General features: G+C 46.3%; 2 protein-coding genes across 6 annotated transcripts in view; one reads left to right on the forward strand and one right to left on the reverse strand.

Annotated features, from left to right (window-relative positions):
* ANAPC7 (anaphase promoting complex subunit 7) overlaps nucleotides 1-17,414 on the forward strand; it is a 29,014-nt gene extending 11,600 nt beyond the window's left edge. For 2 of the 4 annotated variants that reach the window (XM_043963587.1, XM_043963594.1), the window contains 9 exons: nucleotides 157-276; nucleotides 3,638-3,749; nucleotides 4,382-4,535; nucleotides 5,263-5,405; nucleotides 7,454-7,571; nucleotides 8,161-8,357; nucleotides 11,741-11,965; nucleotides 12,581-12,731; nucleotides 14,002-17,414. In XM_043963587.1, the coding sequence (XP_043819522.1) occupies nucleotides 157-276; nucleotides 3,638-3,749; nucleotides 4,382-4,535; nucleotides 5,263-5,405; nucleotides 7,454-7,571; nucleotides 8,161-8,357; nucleotides 11,741-11,965; nucleotides 12,581-12,731; nucleotides 14,002-14,191 (1,410 nt within the window). In that variant the 3' untranslated portion in view covers nucleotides 14,192-17,414. Of the gene's footprint in view, nucleotides 1-156; nucleotides 277-1,876; nucleotides 2,025-3,637; nucleotides 3,750-4,381; nucleotides 4,536-5,262; nucleotides 5,406-7,453; nucleotides 7,572-8,160; nucleotides 8,358-11,740; nucleotides 11,966-12,580; nucleotides 12,732-14,001 lie in introns of those variants that run through there. The other 2 variants (XM_043963613.1, XM_043963603.1) reach the window with 2 other exon arrangements.
* A 3,801-nt stretch (nucleotides 17,415-21,215) lies between these two features.
* Nucleotides 21,216-23,447, reverse strand: part of ATP2A2 (ATPase sarcoplasmic/endoplasmic reticulum Ca2+ transporting 2) — a 55,087-nt gene continuing 52,855 nt past the window's right edge. For both annotated transcript variants that reach the window (XR_006356379.1, XM_044003198.1), the window contains exon 21: nucleotides 21,216-22,075. Coding sequence is in view for 1 of the 2 variants with exons in the window: in XM_044003198.1 (XP_043859133.1) it covers nucleotides 22,062-22,075 (14 nt within the window). In the remaining variant the exon portion in view is untranslated. The remainder of the gene's footprint in view (nucleotides 22,076-23,447) is intronic.

Raw genomic sequence — 23,447 nt, forward strand, 5'->3', positions numbered from 1 at the left:
ATCCTCTTCTGAGGGCAGGGGTTGGCCTGTAGCAACTTTCACTTGTTCACTGAATGGAAGTGAAAGTGAAGTAGACTGGATTTTCCTCCCATATAGCTCCTGCTTCACTAGCATTTTGAACTCACTTATAACATTTTTGTCTTTGTCTTTTAATAGTGTCTTCCATCTGAAATTGAAGTGAAATACAGAATGGCTGAGTGTTACACGATGCTAAAACAAGACAAAGATGCGATCGCCGTCCTTGATGGGATCCCCTCAAGACAGAGAACCCCTAAAGTAGGTTGGTTTGATACATTTTCAGGTCCATTTCTGGTGGATGTTTTTCTGTTTCCCTCTTCTCTTGCCCATGTTTCCTATGAATGCTATGAGTAAGGGGGCCCCCTCTGCTTGTTTACACATGATTTATCCTGTTGCTTGGCTGCCGATGGAATACAATTTAGGGCAATACAGGGGAAAAATTCCCTCTCCAAGTCGGCAAGTTCGGCTGAGGGAGCTGTCAACTGGAATGAATCACAAGGATTGTTTATTTTGGTTGGTTCCTTGTCTTAGGAAATATAGTATATTGCCAGTAGAATTTTGGCAATCACTTTACTTCTAAAAAAATTCATCTAATCTGCCTATGGTTTGTTTGAAAATCCATCCTTGCATCAGGATAATGGGAATTAGTTTGTTACCTCCTTTGCTGAGAATTCAAGAACATTGAGCCCTTTTGTACACATTTAAGATGGGGGATACAGATTTATATTTTATTATACAAGGCATCATTAATCAGAGTTTCTGAAAGCATTGTAATTAAAAGAGTAATGGGAACCTTGGCACTCAGGATTAAATTTATATTCATATTCAGTATCCCCACATCATGCCAAAAATTCACCAAGACACACTTCATTTTGTACATCTTGTTCCACTAACAAGGATTTGCATGTTAGGGTCAGAAACAATACATCTTGTTTTTTAAGAGAGGGGGCTATTAAACTGTAGGGTTCTGTTATATTTCAGTTAGAGCCTCTGAGTCTGGGTCTAGACTAGGTTTATAACTTCTGGGCCCCCAAAGTCACCTTCTTCCTTCTGCTGTTTATATGAAGTGAGTTGTTCATTGCTAAGCATAAAAAGTGGCTGATAAATATGATCGCTATTTGTTTAAAGTAATCCCAATAGTCAAAGGAGATTTTGATAACTTCTGAGTCAGTTGTTTTTAAACCCAGCATAATATCTGGCCTAAACTATAACCATATTTACTGCCGATGCCTCCTTTAAAAGCATTTTAATTCTTTCATACTATTAGCTCAGGAGTAAAGAAATCACTGCCCCTGCTCACTTGGACTTCCCAGAAATGCCCCTCCCCCAAGAGGATTTTGTTTTTCTTTTTTCACATAAAGTAGGAGGGTTTTTGTGTGTGTGTGTGTGTGTTTCTCTCTCCCCCCCCCCCAAGAGAAGTTTAGTTATATTCAGGACTTCTTACTACTTAAAAAAAAGCATTTAGGATGCCAGTTTTGAATGTCAGTATTTCTTTTTCAGTAAATAAATATGAATTTCTTCCTGGATGACTTAAAGGGTTCTTGTAATCTCTTGGAAAAAAGAGGCGAAATAGTTTGAGTGTTGTAGACTCCTAACTCCTTACTATTTTATACCTTCCATTCTAGGTGGACTAGGTGATCAGTAAGATTTCTTTCAACTCCCAGATTCTATTTTATTTTATTTCTAATGGGATGATTGACTTGCAACACACAGAAAACTAGAAAGTTTTACTTTTTTTCTGTGTAAAAGTTTACATTGTGTTGGGACCTCCTGTCCTTAATTCTGTATAGCTAGGAGCAAACACAAAAGATATATTCATCAAACATGATATTTATACTTTTTCTTTCTTGTCCGTTAGGGAGTTAACTGGGCTTCTCAGTCTGTGTAAAGGACAAGGAAGTGAGTCAAAATGCATCTAAATGAACTTCTGTTAATGTATGGTAAACATCGCCACACATTCCCTCACCTTTTAAAGGAAAACTCCAGTGATAGGTTATAATAACTTAGTAAGTATTCAGTTCTCTTAATAGGAATACATCTGTCACGTTAAGGTTTTTCATTTTGCCTTAGAAAATGATAATTGCTTGTGTTTGGAACTGTGAGATTTGGAATTATAATGAGATTTCCAAGGAAGGGCTTTGTTTTGAAGAAAAAGGATTGGCTATCTCATTAGAAAATCCTAAAAATCAGATTGTTAGTGACAGGGAAATAGGCTAAGAATATACAGAGCTGAATTTTGTTATACTTCATCAGGATGGCCCATTGGGCTCCATTTTGCAAGATGTAGTAGCTAAGAAGGTGCTTTTTATCCTTGGTCATTGGAGACACTAGCACTGGAGTCTTCCTTTAAGCATTTCCCTTTTTATCAAGTGTTACATTTTCCAAAAGTTTAAAAAGGAAAACCTGAAGTCAGACACAAGATGGTTTGCATTAATGCATGGCTTGAGAACGTGTCCTAGATGAGTTTATATACAGTGGGCCTCTGTTAAGAGCAGATGTCCTCCACTCTCTTGGATAACCTTGTAGGTGTCAAATTGTATTGTATGGCACACTAGTAGAGTACACAGCAAGCCACAACCTAGACCCAGAGAACTGGAGAAGACAGGCCTTCCTGCTTCTCTCCCTTTGCCCTGCCTACCTTCTCATAGGTCTATTTTGAGGCCTGACGGGATACTGAATGTGAAAGTGCTTTGTATAAAGCATTAAGTAAACAAAAGCGACAAGATGCATAGATCCATGCCCCAGTGGGACTGCAGAATTAGGTTCTTGAGAACGGCTTTGCAGTCCTCGTGTTTTAGTTTTTTTCTTTCAATTAGGTATCCTGATTTTTCCTTTGTGCAGTTGTAGAAAATACAAACACTCTTATATCCTCTGCATTCTCTTCCTTTCGACATTTTTCTTTTTCTTCAGAATTCATTTTACCCTCTTGCATGTTTAGAAAGGTTTGTTTTAATAAAGCTTTTACCAAGTCACATACTTATGTGTTGTGCCAAAAATGTGGGAGTCTCTGCTTACTAGCGTTAAAGAGTGTGGATGATCTGTGTGTGAGTAGCACTTGGGAGGGGAGGGGGCAGGCTGAGTCTGTCCTCTGCAGCATTCTTTTGGCAAGTGCAGATTGTAGCTCTGGGTCATCCCTTAAATACTAGTCGTGCCAGGTTAATTACCAGTGGGAGGCCGAGCATTCCCTCTCTGGGGAGATCAGCTCGACCCTCCTCATCTTGTCATGCCATTGGTTCCTCTTTCTTGTGCTTTATTGTAATTAGATATTAAAGATAAAAACCCAGGCAACTGCTTGGAGAATTTTCCTGCTGTTTTGAGAACAAGAAAGAAGAAATCTAACAAGTATGGATATGATACTAATATTTTTTGAACGTAGCATTTTCCAGTTTTCAGATGCAGGAGATTTGGTATTAGATTTGACTGAACTGTTTGCTCTTGGTTTGGTCAGCTTCCCATGTAGACAAGAGGGCCCAGTGGACAGCCAGAGTCACTGCAGGGGGTTGGGGAGGGAGATGGTGTTTTCCTGGAAACCATGGGGTTCTAGCTGATAATGGGGACTAGAACTCTTTTGTGGTGAATCACTTGGTTCTCACTGGGCTTTCCTCTTTCTTGATTGCAGATAAACATGATGTTGGCCAACTTGTACAAGAAGGCGGGCCAGGAGCGCTCTTCTGTGACTAGCTACAAAGAGGTGCTGAGACAATGCCCGCTGGCTCTGGACGCCATTCTAGGTAGAGATGCCCTGCTTCCTCATTTTGGAGTCTGCTCACTTGTCTAGGGCTTCTGAGTCAAGTGCCTCAGGAAAAGTTAACATTGCTGTTTAAAATGAAATGTTCTAAGATAGATCCACTTATTGGGACGCTTAACTGCTGACATTTACATAGTACCTTGAGGTTCAGAAAGTGTTTCATCATAACCTGATGAGGTATGTAGTACAAATGTACAGTTAGGGAAACTGAGGCACCATGCTGTTTAGTAATTTGCCTGGATATACGACTTTTTTTTCTTTTTTCCCCAGAGCAGTGAGGGTTAAGTGACTTGCCCAGGGTCACACAGCTAGTAAGAATCAGGTGTCTGAGACCAGATTTGAACTCAGGTCTTCCTGAATCCAGGGCTGGTGCTTTATCCACTGTGCCACCTAGCTGCCCTGATCTACAGCTTTTAAGTGGCATAGGCAAGATTTGAATCCAGGCCTCCTGACTCCAAATCCGGTGGTCTTTACGTTACATTTCTGCTACCTGGTAAAATCGGGTCCTTTTTACGAGTGAGTAGTCTCCACACAGGAACAAACACAATTCCCTGCTTCTTGTATGTGTCGCAATGGCCAGAATCCCTGACCTCCCGTCTGTCTCTCCTGGACCAGGTTTGCTGTCCCTTTCTGTAAAAGGGGCAGAAGTGGCGTCTATGACAATGAATGTGATTCAGAGCATTCCTAACTTGGACTGGCTTTCAGTGTGGATCAAAGCATACGCCTTTGTGCACACTGGCGACAACACCAGAGCTATCAATACCATCTGGTAAGAACCACAGACAATGAATGTCATGTTTTCAAGGGCCTTTAGCTGTTGGGAGTTCTGGGGTGCCCGGCCGGCGAGGTACCTCTTTTTTCTTAGGGCCCTCAGCACAGCCCCTTTCCTGCTATCAGCCATGTGTCCCTGGGGTGTTGTCAACTGCTCCACATTTTGTTCACTTGTTCTTCTCCGTGTTGAACGTCCCCAGATGTAATCATCTTTATTGAAAACCTGTTAAAATGTAAAATTAGGCTGACTGGGTTCAAGCTTGTACTCTGGTAAAGTGGATCTCCTTTGCTTGCTATGCTTAAGCTGTATGAGAATGGCAGGTTTCATCCTGCGGAGGACCTGTGACCTATTGTCAGAGCTGGCCCGGGCTGCTTCGGGAGAGCAGGGGCCTCTCCCGTCTGCTGCTTCTCTGGAAAAGACAAAAGACATTCTGGATTTTGAGATTAGTAATCTTACCTAGCTTTCTGGCTGACTCAAAAGTAGGTGTCACTTCTGGAAACTATTGAATTACATTGTATTTGGTATCTCTTAATTATCAGCAAACCAGGTCATTCCAAGTATTGAAATGTTTTCCCTCATATTTTTTCTCTTATTTGATAGTTAATTTTATGTGATGCCCATTTGGTTTTGTTTCTGTAAGCTGAATTTGAAGTTTTGCCAGGAAACCCACTTTGATTTGGCGACTTGTGTGTGTTTGTTTTATGTAATCTCTAATATCTTAAAGTTCTCTAGAGAAAAAGTCCTTATTGAGAGATAGTGTGGACCTCCTGGGGAGCCTGGCAGACCTGTACTTCCGAGCTGGAGATAACAAAAACTCCGTTCTCAAATTTGAACAGGCCCAGATGTTGGATCCCTATCTGATAAAAGGTAGAGTCAGCCTAATTCTGGGAGAAAAATCAAGAAGCCTGGGACAGTGAAGACTTAATTCTTGCCAAAACTTTGGGTAGAAATTGTCTGTAAAGTAAACTGTCATCATTTCGGAGGAGTTCTCTTTTTTGGTAATATGATATTCTGGGACTGTCTCTATTGAAATGATTTTTGCATGTGTTGTCTGAATTGAAAATGATCTCTTTTAAAGATGAAGAGTTATTTTAGTTTCTTTCTTTGTACCTGAGTCTTCCTTTGCCACTCGTTTAATGAATATCTGGAATGTTTACTGAACGAATTTAGATGACATCCTAGGGTGTCTCACAGTGTGCTGTCTGTCACACTGTACATGGCTGGTGGGGGTCCTCCTTCACAAAGACCTTATTAACACACAGGTTGCTGAGCAGTGGCAGAGGGGGAGAGCAGTGTTTTCACCTCCTGCTTCAGAGGTGAGGCCTGGTTCTCAAAGGCTGGACCTAGGGCGCACAATCCCTGGCAGCTTCTGCGCTGGGAAGGCTTTGAGCAGGGGCCTCTGGATGTGGTGGCCATCTGGCTGGCATTTCAGGCCCAGCGTTGCTAAGTTCCTGAGACTCATCACTAGATCGCCTGGAGAGGAGGGTGCAGGTTTTAGCCACAGCAATTCTGGTGGAGCCCAGAGTTACCCAAGAGCCTGATGGCCACCCTGATGAAATCACAAACCCTTTTCCTGGCCTTAGAGAAAAGGAAGTGAACAGAGCAGGATGGAGTGGGAGTGCAGGTGCTCAGTCAGATATAGGCACAGGTATCTAAGAAAGAGAAGTCATCTGCTGGGCACTAAGCTTTATGCTAGGGATGATAAACAGGTGAATGAGAAGTGTGCCTGTTGTGCAGGACAGACTGAGGAGGTCAGTGAGGTGAGAGTAGCCAGGACAGGCTTTGGAAGAGCAAGGGCTGGAGCTGGACCCTTAAGGACCTCGAGAGGGGAGGGAGTGGGGAATGAGCAGATGAGGAGCGGCAAGAAATGACACAGGACAGTTGGGCAATGCAGTGTTCTGAGAGCCCAGCAGAGGAGCAGTAGGGAGCCATTTCAGGTTCTTGAGTAGGTGTGTCACAGTCATAATTTTAGAACTTTAAGGGGATAACACATTAACCTAACACATTAACATGGAACTTTAAGATTATCATGTTAATTCCTCACACTGCTTTGCGTCTGGTGCATCAGCATTCTGAGGGCACTACAGTCTGGGCATGCCCAGGGGAGTTGTCATGGGGATGGTGACCAGAGAAGAAAAGATGAAAGACCTTGGATGTTGCTTATGGCAAATTTTATATACAAGGGACAGCAAATGGAAATGAAGGGTTCTTGAATGACCAGACCAAAGTAGCAGATTGCTTTTCCTAGAACTGTTAATAGGTTCACTTGTTTTTTCTGAATGTGACTGGTATATTGGACACATCCCGAATCGTGCCCGGCACTTTTTTTTTTGTTTTGTTTTGTTTTGTTTTGTTTTGTTTTGTTTTGTTTTGTTTTGTTTTGTTTTGTTTTGTTTTTTTAGTGAGGCAATTGGGGTTAAGTGACTTGCCCAGGGTCACACAGCTAGTAAGTGTTAAGTGTCTGAGGCCGGATTTGAACTCGGGTACTCCTGACTCCAGGGCCGGTGCTCTATCCACTGCGCTATCTAGCTGCCCCATGCCCAGCGCTTTTGGCACCAGAAAAATGATGGTGCACTTTTCTTGAGTCTGAGGCTTTTGCTGGATGTTGATGTAGCCGTGCTTCACTCTGGGGAAGGGGGTAATTCCTGCAGATACCAGGTCAGCCTTGTGTCTGATCCTTTGACTTGTGTGACGGTCATTTTTATGATACAAAAAACGGGGTAAGGCAGACAAGCAGAGGACGACACTGGTGGGCAAGGACAGAACTCGACTTCTGTGTGGGTTTCTGCTGGTGGGCAGCTGTGAGGGCGGGGGCTGCCAGCTGTTCAGCTCTGCCCCTTCACAGAGGAGTCTTCTCTCTCAGATACATTATTTATGGTGAGAATCCACCGCATGACTCTCAATGTTTATTTTAGGAATGGATGTCTATGGATACTTACTAGCACGCGAAGGACGACTGGAGGATGTCGAGAACCTGGGCTGCCGCTTGTTTAATATCTCTGACCAGCATGCTGAACCCTGGGTGGTGTCGGGGTATGCCTTCTGTTCTTTGTCTCCTTCTCTCTGCTCCATACACCAAAAAGCCGAGTGAAGAGTGTAGAATAATAAGAGTCAAGAACAGTGGCAAAGTGCTTTACAAAATCAGTCTCATTTGATCCTCAGAAGAACTCTGGGAACTGGGTGCTGTTATCCCCATTTTATAGATAAGGAAACCAGGCAGACAGAGGTCAAGTGACTTGCCCAGGGTTACTGGCAGATGGAAGTGCCTGAAGCTGGTTTTGAACTCGAGTCATCCTGACTCCAGGTCTAGCACTCCTTTCTGCACCATCTGGCTGCCTCTGAAAGGAACTTTGTTACTGGCCTAGCTTGAAATTATTGCCATTTACTAGCATAAGCCCAGATAGTTAACATTTCCCCTTCCCCAAAGACTTGTGGTAGCTGGTCCTCTGACAAGCAGTGTGGGTCAAAAGCAGAGGCGTAGATGATGGTGATGGTTCGTATAAAGAAAAGAGACAACCTGGTTTTCTATGTTGGTGTGTGGGTTTAGAGCTTTCCCTTGGTGATTTTGGGAAATTTCTTCTAGTACTTCTGATAACTCATCTTGGTCATTTTTTTTCTCTAGATGTCACAGTTTCTATAGCAAACGATACTCTCGGGCCTTGTATTTAGGAGCCAAGGCTATTCAGCTCAATAGTAACAGTGTCCAAGCTCTGCTGCTGAAGGGAGCGGCCCTTAGAAATATGGGCAGAGTTCAGGAAGCCATAATCCACTTTCGGGAAGCCATACGCCTTGCCCCTTGCCGGCTGGACTGTTACGAAGGTAAGGGCCGTGAACATCTCAAAGGCCAGTGGGACGGGGCCAGGGTATGCTGCTGAGCTCTGCCTTTACTTGGCTTCCCAGTGCCGGGAGTTTTGCTTGAGGTATCTAGGAATTCAGCTTTCTTCCATTTGGGGGCAGCTTTTCCCCCTCTTGTTCTCCTTCTCTGTAGTGCTGCTCTCTTTTCGAGGGCTAGGAATGTTACATAGTCTTGCTCCGAAGGCCTAGAACGGAAGGAACCTTGCCTGCTCCTAGGGCAGGGCTGGCTGTGGGAACCAGGCAGTTCTCCGCCAGCCCAAAGTGGGGAAGGCTTGGCTTACATTGTGCTTTCTTTTGAGATACTCAAGTTCATGTGAACTTGACTCCAGGAGTTCAGATCAGCCCTACCAGCTTCACTACCACTTGGTGACTCACCTCACAGAAATTAAAACAGAGCTTAGAAATGCACTTCCTCCCAAGTGGATTTTTATAAAAATGTAAAAATAGACTCCAAAGCTGAGTAAGATGAGTTCAAGTTTGAAGAGAAAATTGAGGAAAACCAGATCTATGGTGATCGAGCTCAGTCGCTATGAATCTGTTTTTTAAGTTTTTCTTTTTAAGCTCTCATTTGAGCTTTCCCCTTCCACAAACAAGCAGCGCTCCCCAAACAGGGCTTTGGGTTTATTACTAAACTTATGTTGGCTATCCCTGCTCTTCCTGCTGTTCTTGAGACCCTGTGCTGGGAGGCCCCTTTCCCTTCTCTGCTGTTCCCGATTGCTTGAAGATAGCTTCCTAAGAGCCGATGCGTCTTTCTCCCTGTCTCTCTCCCTTCCTCCCTTCCAATAAGCCATCTCCTCTTTCCAGAACCACATTCTGGTAATGGGTCTCATCCCACCATGTTTCAGTGATACTTTGAAGTCCAGTTTGCTTCCTTGTGTAGGATCTCTCCCTGGGACACCTTGTTTGTTAACCACATTGTATGCATTTCTGTCTAGACATCTGAGGCCATGGGTTATATTACTGGCTCCTTTCTTGGATTTTTGTCTCCTATGAAACACCCTCCTATAAAGGGTGTTTAATGCTGGTCTTCCTTCATTGTAGTTACTTTAACTCAGGCAGCTAGTTTGAGGTATTGCTAATTTGGTGACGACTCTATCTAGTTTGATAGGTTTGTTTATGTTAGCTTTTCTCTCTCTTCCTTTTCAGTTTAAAGCCTGCTTTAAAAAATTTGCAGCACTCTAGGCAAATCCTTTTTCACTGGCCCTTTATCATAGCATTATAGGTTTAGAGCTGCAAGGGGATCGTTTACAGATGAAGAAATTAAGCCATCATGTGACTTGTCCAAAGTCATACATCCATCTTATTAGGTGATTTCCATCACTGGCCAACTTGTTCTTCCTGCATTTTAAGTCATTGTCCATAAATTCAAACCCCTTCTTTTTGACACCATCTTTTAATCAGCTATTAAACTCACTTCTTTTCATTTTTTAAAATAGAATTTTTTTTTCAGTGAACAAAAATCTATACCTCCCCTTCTCCCCACTGAAAAGAAAAACAAAACTCTAATAGAAAATATTCATGGTCAAGCAAAACAAATTACTGCATTGGCCAGGTCCAAGAAATATTGTTACTTTGTACTTTGAGCTCATTGCCTATTCGGAAATGGGTAAGCATACTTCATCATGGGTCCACTGGAATCATCATTGGTTATTGCATTAATTCTTTTTTTTCCTTTTTTTATCATAAAAATATTTTATTATTTTCCAGTTACATGTAAAGATAGTTTTCAGCATTTGTTTTCATAAGATTTCTAGTTCCAAATTTTTCTCCCTCCCTCCCTTCCCTTCCCACTCCCCAAAACAGAAAGCAATCTGATAGAGGTTATATATGTACAATCACAGTCAACATATTTCTTATTTCATTGATTCTTTCCAAGTTGTTTGTCTTTACAGTGTTGTTATTGTCGTATGGATTGCTTTCCTAGTTCTGCTCACTTTACTCTATTAGTTGCTACAAGTCTTCCCCGGGGTCTCTGAAACCTCATTTCTGGGAGCACAGTAGTGTTTCATTACATTGGTGTTCCATGGTTTCTTAGGCACCCTCCTTTGCTTCCAGTTCTTTTCAGCTCTCCTTCATATTTCCTTCTCTGCGATTCCTGCTCGTGACTCGCTGGCCAGGAGAGGTTATGAGTAGGAAGAGTGAGCTTTGCTCCATGCTAATGAAAACATCATCCTGTTCAGTGGCGATATTTGGTTACACAACCTCAGTGTGTGGTAGGAATCAGTCGTGGGTTTTGTTCTGCTGGTTGGCTTTAGGTGGGCGGACATTGGAGGATCTGCTGGTGCCTTGGCAAGCTGTAGGTCTAAGATGTATTCTGTTCTTGATGGTTCTGAGAGATGTGTGCCCAGGGATCCTTCCCTGGGGCTGCCGCCATGTTAGCATGGGTGAAGGAGCGGGTTGTTCTTAAAATGATCACATTAAGCATTTCACCATTGGTACTGGAAAGAAGTTATGTAGCTGGATAAGTGTCCCATACCCTAGGCCCTGCTGCTGGACAGTCAAAAGATGTTGGATCAATTGAGTCTGGGAGCTCTGAGCAGCAAACAAAAGCCATGGAAGCATCGGCAGTTAGTTAGGCACCAAGACACTGAATCCCTGGCAGTGGTGGGCCTCTCGGCTGCCTCAGGAGGCACAAATCAGCCCAGGTGGGAAATGGACCAGGTCAGGGCTTCCTGCTGGGCAGAGTGGGCATGGGCCTGCCCTTCTCGTTTGGATATCAAAAAGTGGGAGACGGTTGAAAAAGAGAGAAACGAAAACTAGTCATGATCCCTTAAGGAATTAATTATTCTTTCCCCAGCCTCAGGGACCTTTCTGTGGCCCAGAGCTCTTCCATGCCATTCAAAGCAAAACATTTCCTTTCTCCTGGACTTCCGCTCTCCCAGACACACCGTCTACCTTTGGCCTGGCCTCAGACTACTGAGGCCAGTGGGGCTTTGCCTTTAAACACAGGGCAAAGATGATTGGCAGCACAGCTAATGATCAGGCACTTGTTGCCTGAGAGGAGGAAGGAGTCTTCCCTCTGGCCATTCTCTTGGTCCCTTTGACTCTCTTGAGCTGAGTCTCCTGGTTGCATAGCAAGCTCCCTATGGCTCCCATTATGGAGATTCAGTGTAACCTTCTAGGTGTACAATGTAGGCATGAAGGCTCTTTCTATTTTCTTAGATACTTGAGAGGGAGAAACCTTCTTCCATAGTCTCAGGGCCTTTGGCTCATTTCATTCTAGACGTTCTTCCCTTGTCTGCCTTTTGACAGGCTTCTCAATTGTAAGCCTTCAGATGGTCAGTGAAGCAGCAGGATTGGGAAGATTGGTGCATTTGCCTCATCTCCTGCTTTGTTTCCTTTCTTAGGTCTCATCGAATGTTATTTAGCTTCTAACAGCATTCGGGAGGCCATGGTAATGGCCAACAACGTCTATAAAACCCTCGGTGCAAACGCACAGACCCTCACCCTTTTAGCTACCGTGTGTCTTGAAGATCCAGTCACCCAGGAGAAAGCAAAGACCCTTCTGGACAAAGCCCTGACTCAGAGGCCAGACTACATTAAGGCAGTGGTGAAGAAAGCAGAGTTACTTAGTAAGTCTGTACAGATCCCAAAGACCTTGTAACTAGCCCTGACTGTACTGAAGCATCATCATTCACGTTAACTAGAGTGAATGTCTGCTGTGTCAATGCAGTGTTGTTAGCCAGATGTTGTTGTTAGTGAAAGGACACGTGGGGCAGCTAGGTGGCACAGTGGATAGAGCACCAGCTCTGGAGTCAGGAGTACCTGAGTTCAGATCTGGCCTCAGACACTTGACACTTACTAGCTGTGTGACCCTGGGCAAGTCACTTAACCCCAATTGCCTCACTAAAAAAAAAAAAAAAAAGGACATGTGGCCCAAGCAGGAACCAAATCGTTTTTGTCAGAAAACCAGATTGTGTTTTGACTTGTGATTTGAGTCAGTGCAGCAGCAGCACAGTGAAAGGATGGGAAGTGGAATTCTAATCCCCCAGGGGCAGGGGGGCAGGAATTTGAATGAGCTCATTTCTGTCATCACTGTGCTGTCACCAGTGCTAGAAATAGATTGTCAGGTTGGGATGAAGGCTGTGGTTGATTGGCTGTGGGAGGTAACAGGGCTGAGCTGGAGCAGTCCTTTGCAGCAGACCCTGTAAGCGGGACAGTGAGGTAGGTAATCTTGCTCTCTTCAGGCAGAGAACAGAAATATGAAGATGGCATTGCCTTGCTGAGGAATGCGCTGGCCAATCAGAGTGACTGTGTGCTACATCGAATACTGGGTGATTTCCTGGTTGCTGTCAATGAATATCAGGAAGCCATGGACCAGTACAGTATTGCTCTCAGGTAAGGCTTGCACAGCCTCTGCAGGAGAGGCCCAGGGCATGCTGCTTACCCGATGGGATTGTGGCAGAATAGCCTGTGATGTACCCCCACCACCTTTCTGTGACTGGAGAAATAGGCCCAAGGTGGCAGACAGTTTTCTGCATGTATTACTTGCATAGAAAATGACAGTATTTGGGGACAGAAATGGCCCAGTTTTGTGTGTGCTGACTGCTAAGTATGTTTCCTGTTTCTAAATAAATAAGAACTTTAGTAGAAAGTCCCATCTGACTTTTACCAGTCATCGAGCCACAGAATGTCAGAACTAGAATGGTCATTGGAGATTTTTCTGGTCCAGTGGGTATGGTACAAAATTCTCAGGCTTTGGAATCAGAAGACCTTTGCTGCTTATGACTTGTGACTTCAGGCAAGCCACTGGTCTCTCTGGATCTCATGAGAGGAAAAGGCCTCTGTAGGCCAGTGAGATCACTTATTCTCCCTGGGATATAGTTTCCTTCTTTCTAAAATGTTTCTGAAGTCCTTACCAGCTGTCACTCCAGGATACTATAATTCCTTCCCTTGACAGAAGGGGGAACCTGGGGCCCAGATTGGTGAAGGGACTTGGCCAAGCAAAAGCCCAGGTCTGGTATCTGTCTGCTTGTCAGAATTACAGGAGAACTTTCGTTAATGTCCGACTCCATAGGCCCCAGCCTTCTCCCTGGCCTCCAGATTGGAGAAGTTTTAATAATTCGATCGGACTATTTATTCCATGTGCTGAATCAGTTTCCTGTGCAGCCTAACATCCAGATCTGTGCTTGCAGAATATCATCCATGGCATGGAGAAGCTGTTGGGTCATAGTGGTCATCTTTAACCTGCTATACCTAATGTGGGCATCAGAGTAGACGTCTGCTTAACAAGCCTTGAAGGGTCATTCAAGTTAAGATTTGCTTGGAATCGGGAATCAATGAGGAGAATGAAGGGTGGGATATTATCCTGCTCAATGGCTGGAAATGTGGAGAAATTTGGAACTTTGACATGGTAATAGCGTACTGGGTTCTGAAGGCTTGAAGTTCACACACTCACTGTATTTTGAGTGAGCCCTCTTCATTTTCTCGATGAGGACACTGAAGCCTCCAGAGGGAGGGGAACATGCCTAGCCTACTCTTGGGGTTCACAGCTTAGAGGGACAAGCCTCTTGCTCCTCTGGCCTGCGAAGGAAATCAGTACTGAGGCTGACTTCCCAGGATGTTGTTGTATGGAACTGACTCTCTCCTTTGTTTTGTTGTCTCTTAGTCTGGACCCCAATGACCAGAAGTCTCTGGAGGGGATGCAGAAGATGGAGAAGGAAGAGAGTCCTACTGATGCCACTCAGGAGGAAGATGTAGACGATATGGAAGGAAGTGGGGAAGAAGGGGACTTGGAGGGCAGTGACAGTGAGGCAGCACAGTGGGCTGACCAGGAGCAGTGGTTTGGCATGCAGTGAGGCCTCTGAGCTCCCCTTGGATTGTAGCGTTTCCGAGTGGCCCGAGCAGAGTCTGGGGCATCCTTGTCTGGGAAGAAGACGACTATATTATCTCAACGGGGAATTGGGTTTTCTCACTCTCTGTTCTCAGTTGTAACTTCATTTTTGAACATTGAGCCTCCCGAGCTCTTCAAATCCACGAGCAGAGTCTGGCAAGCATGCAAGCATGCTCGAGGCTCTGGGACAGAAGCCGGTTTTTGTGCACTTTGGTTCGAAATCTCTGACTCCGAGTAAGATGCTTCCTAGGGAATGTGGCAGTGGAACAGAAAAGAATGACTGGTCGGGGGACGTGTGCTCTCTCTAGGTTCTGAAGGCAGTGCAGGTTGGCCCTTTCAAACAATTTCCCATTTGCTCCACAGCTCCCATAGGCAGCTGTTTAAAATCTTCCTTCTGATTTTGCTTTTTTCTGCAGTGTTGGTAATGCCTTAAACCGAGACTTGACGTTTTGCAAACATTTTCCTATTTGATAATATGGTGACTTGCCTCTCGGGCCCAGGTCACGATTTTTGTTATTGGCTATACCTTATTGTAGGGCAGCAAATGGGAGCCCCTTTTCTTAAGATTCCTGGCTCTCCATTTGCTGTAGTTAGAGAATATAAAGCCACTTTTTGGGTACAGTAATGGAATTCCTCTGGCCGAAATGAATGCCACTCTGCAGTTTTTGTTACTTCTTTTCTCCTGTTCTGTCTGGTCTCCAGAATAGCTGGAAAATTAATACTTTTGTTAAAGGTTTTAAAATGATGCTGCCTCATTTGTGTGTGGGTGTCATTGTGTACCAGCTGCGCCTCTGCTGGTAGGTCCCTATCAAACTGGCTTATGGCCAGAAATGTTTGCCACAGAATTTCTGTCTTTCTCCCAGCCCCTTGTCTTAGTTACCTGAAGTAGAAACCAGCCCAAGCTGTGGGTTGAGCTTTAGTGCTGAATTAACTTTCTTGTAGCCTCGTGTGTTTGATGTGGATGATGTGTGGCCGCCAGGTGGTAAAAGGCACCTTCCACAGCGGGCTCCTCCTGCTTCTCAGAACCAGACTGTCTGTGACCCAACCTGTCGTTCTTCTGAGATCTGTGCTTGGCACTTGAGGAGTGCCAGGGTCTGCTTTGTTGATCGGCCCTTATCTGTCAACAAACCTGTGGAATGTGCATAAAGATAGTCAATGACAGCCCTTCTGGGGGAGAAGCCCCAGAGTTGAGGTGCACGTGTCTTCAAGGCTGACAAGGCGACCTTTGCCGTGCTCCTTAAAGCCAAATTTGGCTCCTTGCGGGGCAAGCCTTGCTGCTTTTTCCTTCCAGGTGAGCCAGCACCAGGTAATGGATGTTCAGACCCCTGGGAAAGCTGACTGTGCCGCTGGGGGGGGGGGGGGGGCAAGGTGCTTCAGCTTAGGTCAGACATGTTGAAGCATTCTACTTCTACCTTGTGCTCTTACCTTCAGCAGTGAAAAGGGAGGTGGGTGATTAATGGGGAAGAGCTGCCCTCAGCCCCTGGAACACAAGCCCCTCACAAGGGCTGCTATCAGCCCTGCCTGGGAGGGCAAGAAGGGAGCTCTCAGGCCTTGGTGGTCCCTGTGGGCCTGTGATTCTGGGCTAAAGTGCAGGCTCCCCTCGATACCTTGTTCTGTTTACTGCTGACAACAGGAGATGGCTTGAATCTCACAGACAGGTGTGGGAAATCTGATTTAATCGGGGCCCCTGACTGGGCCTCCAAGTGGTCTCTGGGTAACTCTCCAACTTGGCGTGCCTGGAATTCCAGAGCTGCTCTCCTGGCCCCAGGGAGAAGGGCCAGAAGGTTTTCTCCTTCCTTTTGGAATCCTCCCTGGCTGGAGGGTGAGACCATGGAGAGGCTCCCAGGGTGCAAGGGCTGGCTGAGTGGGGGATGGTGGGCTTGCTGTGACAATGATTGGTTTCTCTAGAGTGCTTTAAGGTGGGCGTGGCAAGTGTTGGCATCCCCATCTTACTTGAGTAACTTGCCAGTGATCACCTTGCTTTTGAGTGTTGGAGGTGAGATTTGAACCCAGGTCTTCTGACTTGTTGGCATTTGCAGAGGTGTTGATGTTTCATGTTTTTGCAACTCTTGGGGTTTCATAGGTCACATTGAAATGGGCCAACTTGATTGTATTTAGCGGCTTTTAAATTAGTCCAGGACAGCCAGCTCCTCTTAACCCCTTGCGGCTAACTTTCCTTCCCCTACTGTCTGTGTCTGCTCAGGGAACACACACTCAATTTGAAATGTGCCCACGAAGGTCTGAGATAGGAAGGTGTTGCTGGCATCAGGCCTTTGGGGGCATCCCTCTAGGCAGGACAAGAGAGCTGTGAGGGAGGCACGACTGGGTGCAGCTCACTGTCTCCTCTTCTGGAAGCCTTGCCTCCGTTCAGCACATGTTTATTGGGTGTCTACTGTGTGTCCGGTATTCTGCTATTTGCTGGGGAGACCAGAAAACCAACCTACTAACTGCTGCTGTCCCCAAGGAACTTACTTTCTCCTGGGAGATAGAGTGGAGTAAAAATGAGAGGTAGAGGAGAGCCCTAGTAACTCGAGAGAAGAAGAGAAACTTCTCATAGATTCCCTTCTGGATCACAGAGCATGGCCTTAAGCGGAGCCTAAGAGGCAGATGAGACAGGAGGAGGTAGAGCCTTGCAGGCTGGGAGGCCTTACTGCGTCACTGTTGGGAGGGCAAGAAGGTGTGAGGAGACTGGCTGATGACAGTTGTCGGCGGGGCTGTGGGAAAGCACGCCTTTCTGGAAAGCGGTTAAAGTTTCTGAACTGTGTGACTAAACCCTTTAGCCCAGCAATATCCCTACCGGGCCTGTGCCCCAGAGAGATCAAGAAAGAGGCAAAGGGCTCGTATGTACAAAAATATTGATAGAGGCTGCTTCTGTGATAGCAACAAACCCTGTCAACTTGGGGAATATTTGAAGACATTTATGATATATGCATGTACCACCATTAGAAGTGGGCTTCTGAGGCCTGTTAGGGAGACACGGGAGGACTCGTGTGGCCTGATGCATGGAGAAGTGAGCCAAACCAGATGGACACCGTAAAGCCAAGAAGCCGTAGTTATGGTGACCAGGCCCTATTTCAGAAGGCCTGTGGTGAAGCAGATGAACCTTCCTCTGAGATGAGACGTGTACACTGAGACATAGCCAATGTTAGGATTTGTTGTGCTTGACTATGCATATTTGTTACAGGGGCTGGGGGTTTGGATTTTTCTCTGGGGTGGGGGGTGGGGGTGAAGAGGGAGAAAAAATAGATTTTTGTTATTTGAAAAAAATAAAATTAATTAAAAAAAGATTATTTTGGCATTTGTGGGCATCTCTCACCCCTGCTAGGGCTTATCTTGGTGGCAAAGTAGGTCAGAAAATGTTTCCAGAGCTGGCTTTATATAGCACCTACTATGTACCAAGCACTGTACAAAGAGCTTGGCAGAGATTATCTTATTTGATCCTCACAAAAACCCTGCTGACATGCCCAGGGTCATCCAGCTGGTGAGGCTACATTTGAATTCAGGTCTTCCTCACTCCTGGTCTGGTGCTCTATTTGCTGGGCCACCCTCTTATGATTCCTTTAAGACTATTAATTTCTTGAGGATAGGGATTGGTTGGTTTGTTATCCTGAGAGCCTAGCTTTGCTCCTGTAACTAGTACAAGAGATAATGACCTTTAAGAGATACAGTCAGCTATATCATCGGGCAAGCCCAATTGGGCAGGTCCAATCACAAGGGCCATTGGAGTGCCTACCACACCCCTGGGGCTATGCCCCCAAGGGAACTCCTCTCTTCCTCAGCGGTAGGTGGTTTTGGTCTCCTTTGGGAAGGAGCCCAGGAGCTTTTAAAAACCTGAGAAGACACTTGGTGGAAGGAAGCACAGGGTTTGTAGATATCTGACTTGCAAACCCGGCCCTGATGCAGACTGGCTCGGGCTGCTCTCCAAAGCTGGTGGGTCGGCTCCCCTGGAAGGATGAGACTGACTTCTTTGGGCCTGTTTCTCAGAGTGGCTGCTTGGCTGCTGTGGTCACAACAGGGAGATGCAAGGTTTGTCCTTGGCAGCTTCTCCCCTCCCTCCCTCCCTCCCTCCCTCCCTTCTGGGCTCATGGCCAAGGCTTCCCCAGGCCTACCCCATGAAAACCGCCACCCTGGACTGGCCCCTCAAAGCCCAGGCTGGTGTTTGAATTCCAAATCAGATTTTAGCTAGAGGTAAGGAATTCCAGAGGCCCTCAAGTCCAACCCTGGCTTTTTCCAAATAGGGAAACTGAGGCCCAGGGAGAAGAAGAGACTTGTTTACTGGATTTAGTGTTGTCAATTCACTCAGGTAGTGAGCATCAGAAGTTCAATTCCAAACCCAGGCCTCCTAAAAAGGAGAGGCCTTGTCTGATAGGAGAGGACCAGATGCAGGGGTGCCTTTTGGCACCCCTACCTCAGGTAGGGCTGGGCCCAGAAAATATACTTTGTACATTTGTAAATGTACTATGGCCTCCTTCCTGGCCTGCTCAGTCATTGAGCTGGTATGCGGGTGGGAAAGGGGTGCAGGCAGAGACTAGGCAGAGATAAGGAAAAGCAGGCTGTGAGAATGGTGGCCTGGGGCTAATGCCGACTTTTCTAGGAGATCCAAGCAGAAGTCCTACCAGTTTGGTCAGATGGCAGGGATGTGCCTGAGTGTGGGTGGGCCCTGGCATGTTGGGGAGGAAGCTTGCTATTTTTTTTTTTTTTGCAGGGCAATGGGGGCTAAGTGACTTGCCCAAGGTCATACAGCTAGTAAGTGTCAAGTGTCTGAGGCCAGATTTGAACTCAGGAACTCCTGAATCCAAGGGCCAGTGCTTTATCCACTGTACCACCTAGCCGCCCCCTTGAAGCTTGCTATTTTGAAAGGCCCACTGGAGGATTCCTTTGAAGGGGAGCATTTCTTGGTGAACATGGGATGTTCATTTACTGGGTCTGAAGTCCAACTATGCATCCCATCTTAAGAGCTGGTAATGGGACTCCTTCCGAGTTTCCCCAACTAGTAATGATTTCCCCCCATCCTGGTATTTTGCTCATCCCACCCAAGAAAGTAGGGTCAGGTAGATGTCTTCTTGGGGCAAGTCTCTGGATTATGGCTCAGATTCAGACCACATCTTGCCCACATCAAAAGTCCAGTTGCTTCCCTGTTCATTCCATAGCCATCCCCACACCTTCCTTCCCTTCTCCCAGATTATCAGCAAAGCTTGGAACCTTCTTTGTCATCGCTAACTGGACAACTTTGCTAAAATTCGTGGGGAGAGCTGGAATGTTTGTTTGCTTGTTTTGGGGGCAGGGGTTGCCCTGAGACCCAAAAGGCTCTCTGCTGGACATGCTGTGGGATGATTTCACCCTCCAGTGCCTCTCACCAATGCCCTCCCCCCCCCAATGGATTGGGAAAGACGGCATGTGAGTGAGTGAAGGCTGTTTTGTCAGCTCTGCCTGCTACAAATTCTTGGGTTTGCATGAAGATCCCTGGAGGGGATAACCCAGGTTCACCCCAACAAGGAAGGTGTTTGGGGATGGAGGGGAGGGTACTTGAGAATGGCAAGGTTAAGGGCTAGGGGGAGTTTTTGGGATTTGTAGCAAGACTGAAAAGTAACACTTTGGAAAATGAGCTTATGTTACAGGGACATGAGGATTTTCAAGCGGCTTGAGCCTGCCTTGTGGGAGACCAGATAGGAATAACAGAGGAAACCTAAAGTTAAGACATTTTAGAATTGAGGCGGCTTGCGGGCAAGGTTCCTCTGCTGAGCATTTGGGATTATGTGGCTTCATTTGCCTAGAAAAACACTACTAGAGTAGACAAAGTCCAGAGAGGAACTGATAAGCATTTTTTTAGCCTTGGCAGGAGCTAAACATTTATGAGTTTGGTAACAGGTGGGTCGAGCTGTGCCAGTATCCAGTGATCTACTCTGGCCTGCCTTCTCTGCTATGGCAATGGGGAGGAAAAGAGGGGAAGCTCAGAGGCCCTTAGGTTTGACTCCTGCCTGCCTGCCTTGGGGCGAGGGCCTGATCAAGGCTCATCCAGTCCAACCCCAACCCCGCCATTTTGCAAACTGGCAGGGCTCCGGCTCAGGATTTAGGCCCGCATTCTCCCTCCAACCCCACTGATGGATTTCCCAGCCAGCTTGAATAATGCTCTACTTCACCTGGGGAGAGCTCCAAGCTGCTGGCACAGATGGATCTTCTCTCAACTGCCCCTAAGCCGCCTCCGACGAAGCCCTACACTAGCTGTGTTGCCGGCTCTTACCTGACCCACGTGGTGGCGTTTGTCTGCAGTCGTGTGGGCCTTTGCTAACTCCTCCGGCCTCACCGGGTCAGTAACATGGCCAAAGGGCCTTGGACTGGGAAGTACAAGGTGCAGCCTCAGTTCACCCAGTGAGGGCTTACTAGCTGTGGGGACCTTCGCAAAGTCAGATGCTATTTAACTATGACTGACTGTGGTCTGTGAGAAGAGGAAAATACCTTTTGTTTTCACCAGAGGTGGGTAACCATGGGTGTGAAATAGTTCATACACAGTTGTTTTGCCAGTTTTATATAAGGAAAGGTGCTGTGTGTGAGCAGGCATGTGAACCTTTCGAGCCAATACATAATCAAACTTTAAAATGGGCCCTAATTTGAAAACCCTTTTTGGTATCAAAGGGAAAGAAGGATCCCCCGAGCCTGGGGTCCCATAGGACCATCTGCTGAATGTGCTGTGCGCTGGCCTATCTCCCCTCCATGCTCTTAGGCAGAGGCAGGTCAACGTGAAGCCTGTTTATTTATATGGATAGGCGTGGAAGGAGGCAACTGGTTTTGACCAAGGAGAGACTCCCCAAGGCTCCAGAGGTTCCAATGAGGACAGGAATTAATAGATTGTTCAGGGGGCATTAGTTCTACCTCCAGGGTAAACCAAGGCCACTTCCCTAGCCACACCTTCCTTCAGAGCTCTCAGGCTACATCAGGAAGGCCCCCAGTGTGGGTTGGGCCACCGCCATTCAGAAATAACACCCCACAGCTGTATTGTAGAATAAATTTATTTACCTGAAGTCATGACGGTTGTGATGCTTATTGTTTTCAGCACAGAAATAAACAACTCATCTTTATTTACAGTCTCTACCGTCCAACATGCGTTTGTGATCAAAAGTGGACTTTTAGCATCAGGCCTAAGATAAACGCATCGCGATATTTGTATTATTGCACCAACATCTGTCTACTGCTTGGATTTCCTTAAATAAGTTACATTATTACAGTGCAAGAGTTGTTTGCACACATTAAAAAAAACACAACAAAACTTAAGTTCTGGACTGGAGGGCTGGCTATGATTTTGAACATTCAACATCTGTAGTGTTTTCCATGAGTTTATAAATAAGCGTACTGTACATTGCTGTTTATAAAGTAGCACGTTTCAATGAGACCGTACAGAGAAGGTTGGCTACTTACAACAGAAGGCATGCATTACAATCGAGGATTTGTACATTAGATAAGCTATGGCATTTTATCCCAGGGAGAAATATGGAAACTTGGCTGCCGGCTCCTAATTCTTGATCGGTCGAAGTTTTTATAAAGACCCAAATCTCCGTACAGCAAAGAACCAAACTTCCCGGGAGGGTTTTCAGATCTGTTAAGCTATATTGCACGTTTGTAAAGTAGCATTTGATTCTCTTTAAAAAGTGAAACCCCATTGGTAACACACGTCCTCCACATCACACACAATGAGCTCGAGAGAATTTTTTTTCCTTTTTTTTTGTTTTTGTTTTTTTTTCCAACATCACACATGCAGAGGGCCGGTAGATGTTGCTAAAAAAACGCACATGCACGCAACAAAACAACCTCACACTTCTGCAAAATGGTTTAGGAAGCGGTTACTCCAGTATCGCTGAAAAGGAAAGAGAAAGGAAATCAGCCTGGTAGGAAAATGGGGGGAGAAAGGAAGTTATTCTTATGACAAAAAGATCAACAGTGACAGAGAGAGATGGTGCAGACTTGGCTCTTTCTGGACTTCAACTCGCCGGCTGGCGTGTTCCTGGGGTAACTGTCCACAGCCCATATTGGGGGGACTCCTGGACTACACTGACAGTTTCACGGCTAGCTGCCCTCACCCTCAGCGTGGTGACATTAGGAAGCGTGCCCCAAGAGGTGGTTAGTGGATGTGAAACCAGCACACGGGAAAAAGGAGTTAATGGTTAAAAGTGCACAGTAAAGGCAGGCATTCATTCCACCGGGCCCGGCCATCACTGCCTGGTTGTGTTCTGAGAAATGTTTCAAGGAGACAGGGAGAAAACCCCCTTCATGGCTAACCTGGAGGGTGGCCAGAGACTGAGCTGAGCATTAATGCTCACGCTCATCCAGTAGTTCAGAAGCTTGCTCTCTGCTAGCCTGAGTTTATTCTAACATGGAGCTTGCACCTTAAATTCCTACCTGGGAACACAGCTTTGTCTTTGGGTGGGGAATGGGCTGCTCCCTTCCATGTTAGTCTAAGCTATTGCCAGAGGACCTTCTCCCAGCTAGGCTACAAGGCTCAAAGAGGCAGAGGACATTCTCCCTGGTGTTGGGGTGGAAGACTAAGGAGATGGGTGTTGGCTGAGAAGCTCTGGCCCATCACAGGAGCAGAGCCAGGATGGGAATGTGCCTGCCCCCCCCCCCAGGGTTCCTGCCTGTACCCCGTGCCATCAGCCACACACCTCGGCTATGGCCAATTGCGAAGCAATGGAGCAAAGGGGGGGCCAGGGCCCTAGGGAGGCATCACAAGCTCCTTTGCATCAAACTGGGAGGTGTGCAAGAACAGACAACTTAATGGCAGCAGCGATCCTCAGCTGATGCAAGCAGCGCCAACAGGGCCCAAGATGAATGCTAGGAAATAAGGGGCCAGAGAAGGGAGCCAATCTGTCCCCTGCCCTGGCTGGCTCCATCCTGAGTGTCGACCCATCTGTAGGCAATTTGGTGGCCCTCTGGCCTAGGCTACATCCAGCCCCTCCCTGGAAAAGCTGCTGTGTCCCCCTCTCCTCTCCAGGCAAACATGAGGCTGAATGGCAATGCAGCCCCAGGGCACCAGAGACTGGCTGTCTGCTGCTTTCTGTGGAGGGTTGGGGGGGAGGGGGAAGCCCTGACCAACCTTCAAGACAAACAGCAGCAGCTCACATGGGGAAGCGAGTGGCAGCAGCACACGCTGCCCTCTGAAGCATTCCACTCCTAAAATCTCTGCCATTTCCGTCACCTACAAGGCCTTCCCTTTCTCACACTCGGAGGTT

The sequence above is a fragment of the Dromiciops gliroides genome, chromosome 1, assembly GCF_019393635.1.
Source record: "Dromiciops gliroides isolate mDroGli1 chromosome 1, mDroGli1.pri, whole genome shotgun sequence".
In the NCBI taxonomy this organism is placed as follows: domain Eukaryota; kingdom Metazoa; phylum Chordata; class Mammalia; order Microbiotheria; family Microbiotheriidae; genus Dromiciops; species Dromiciops gliroides.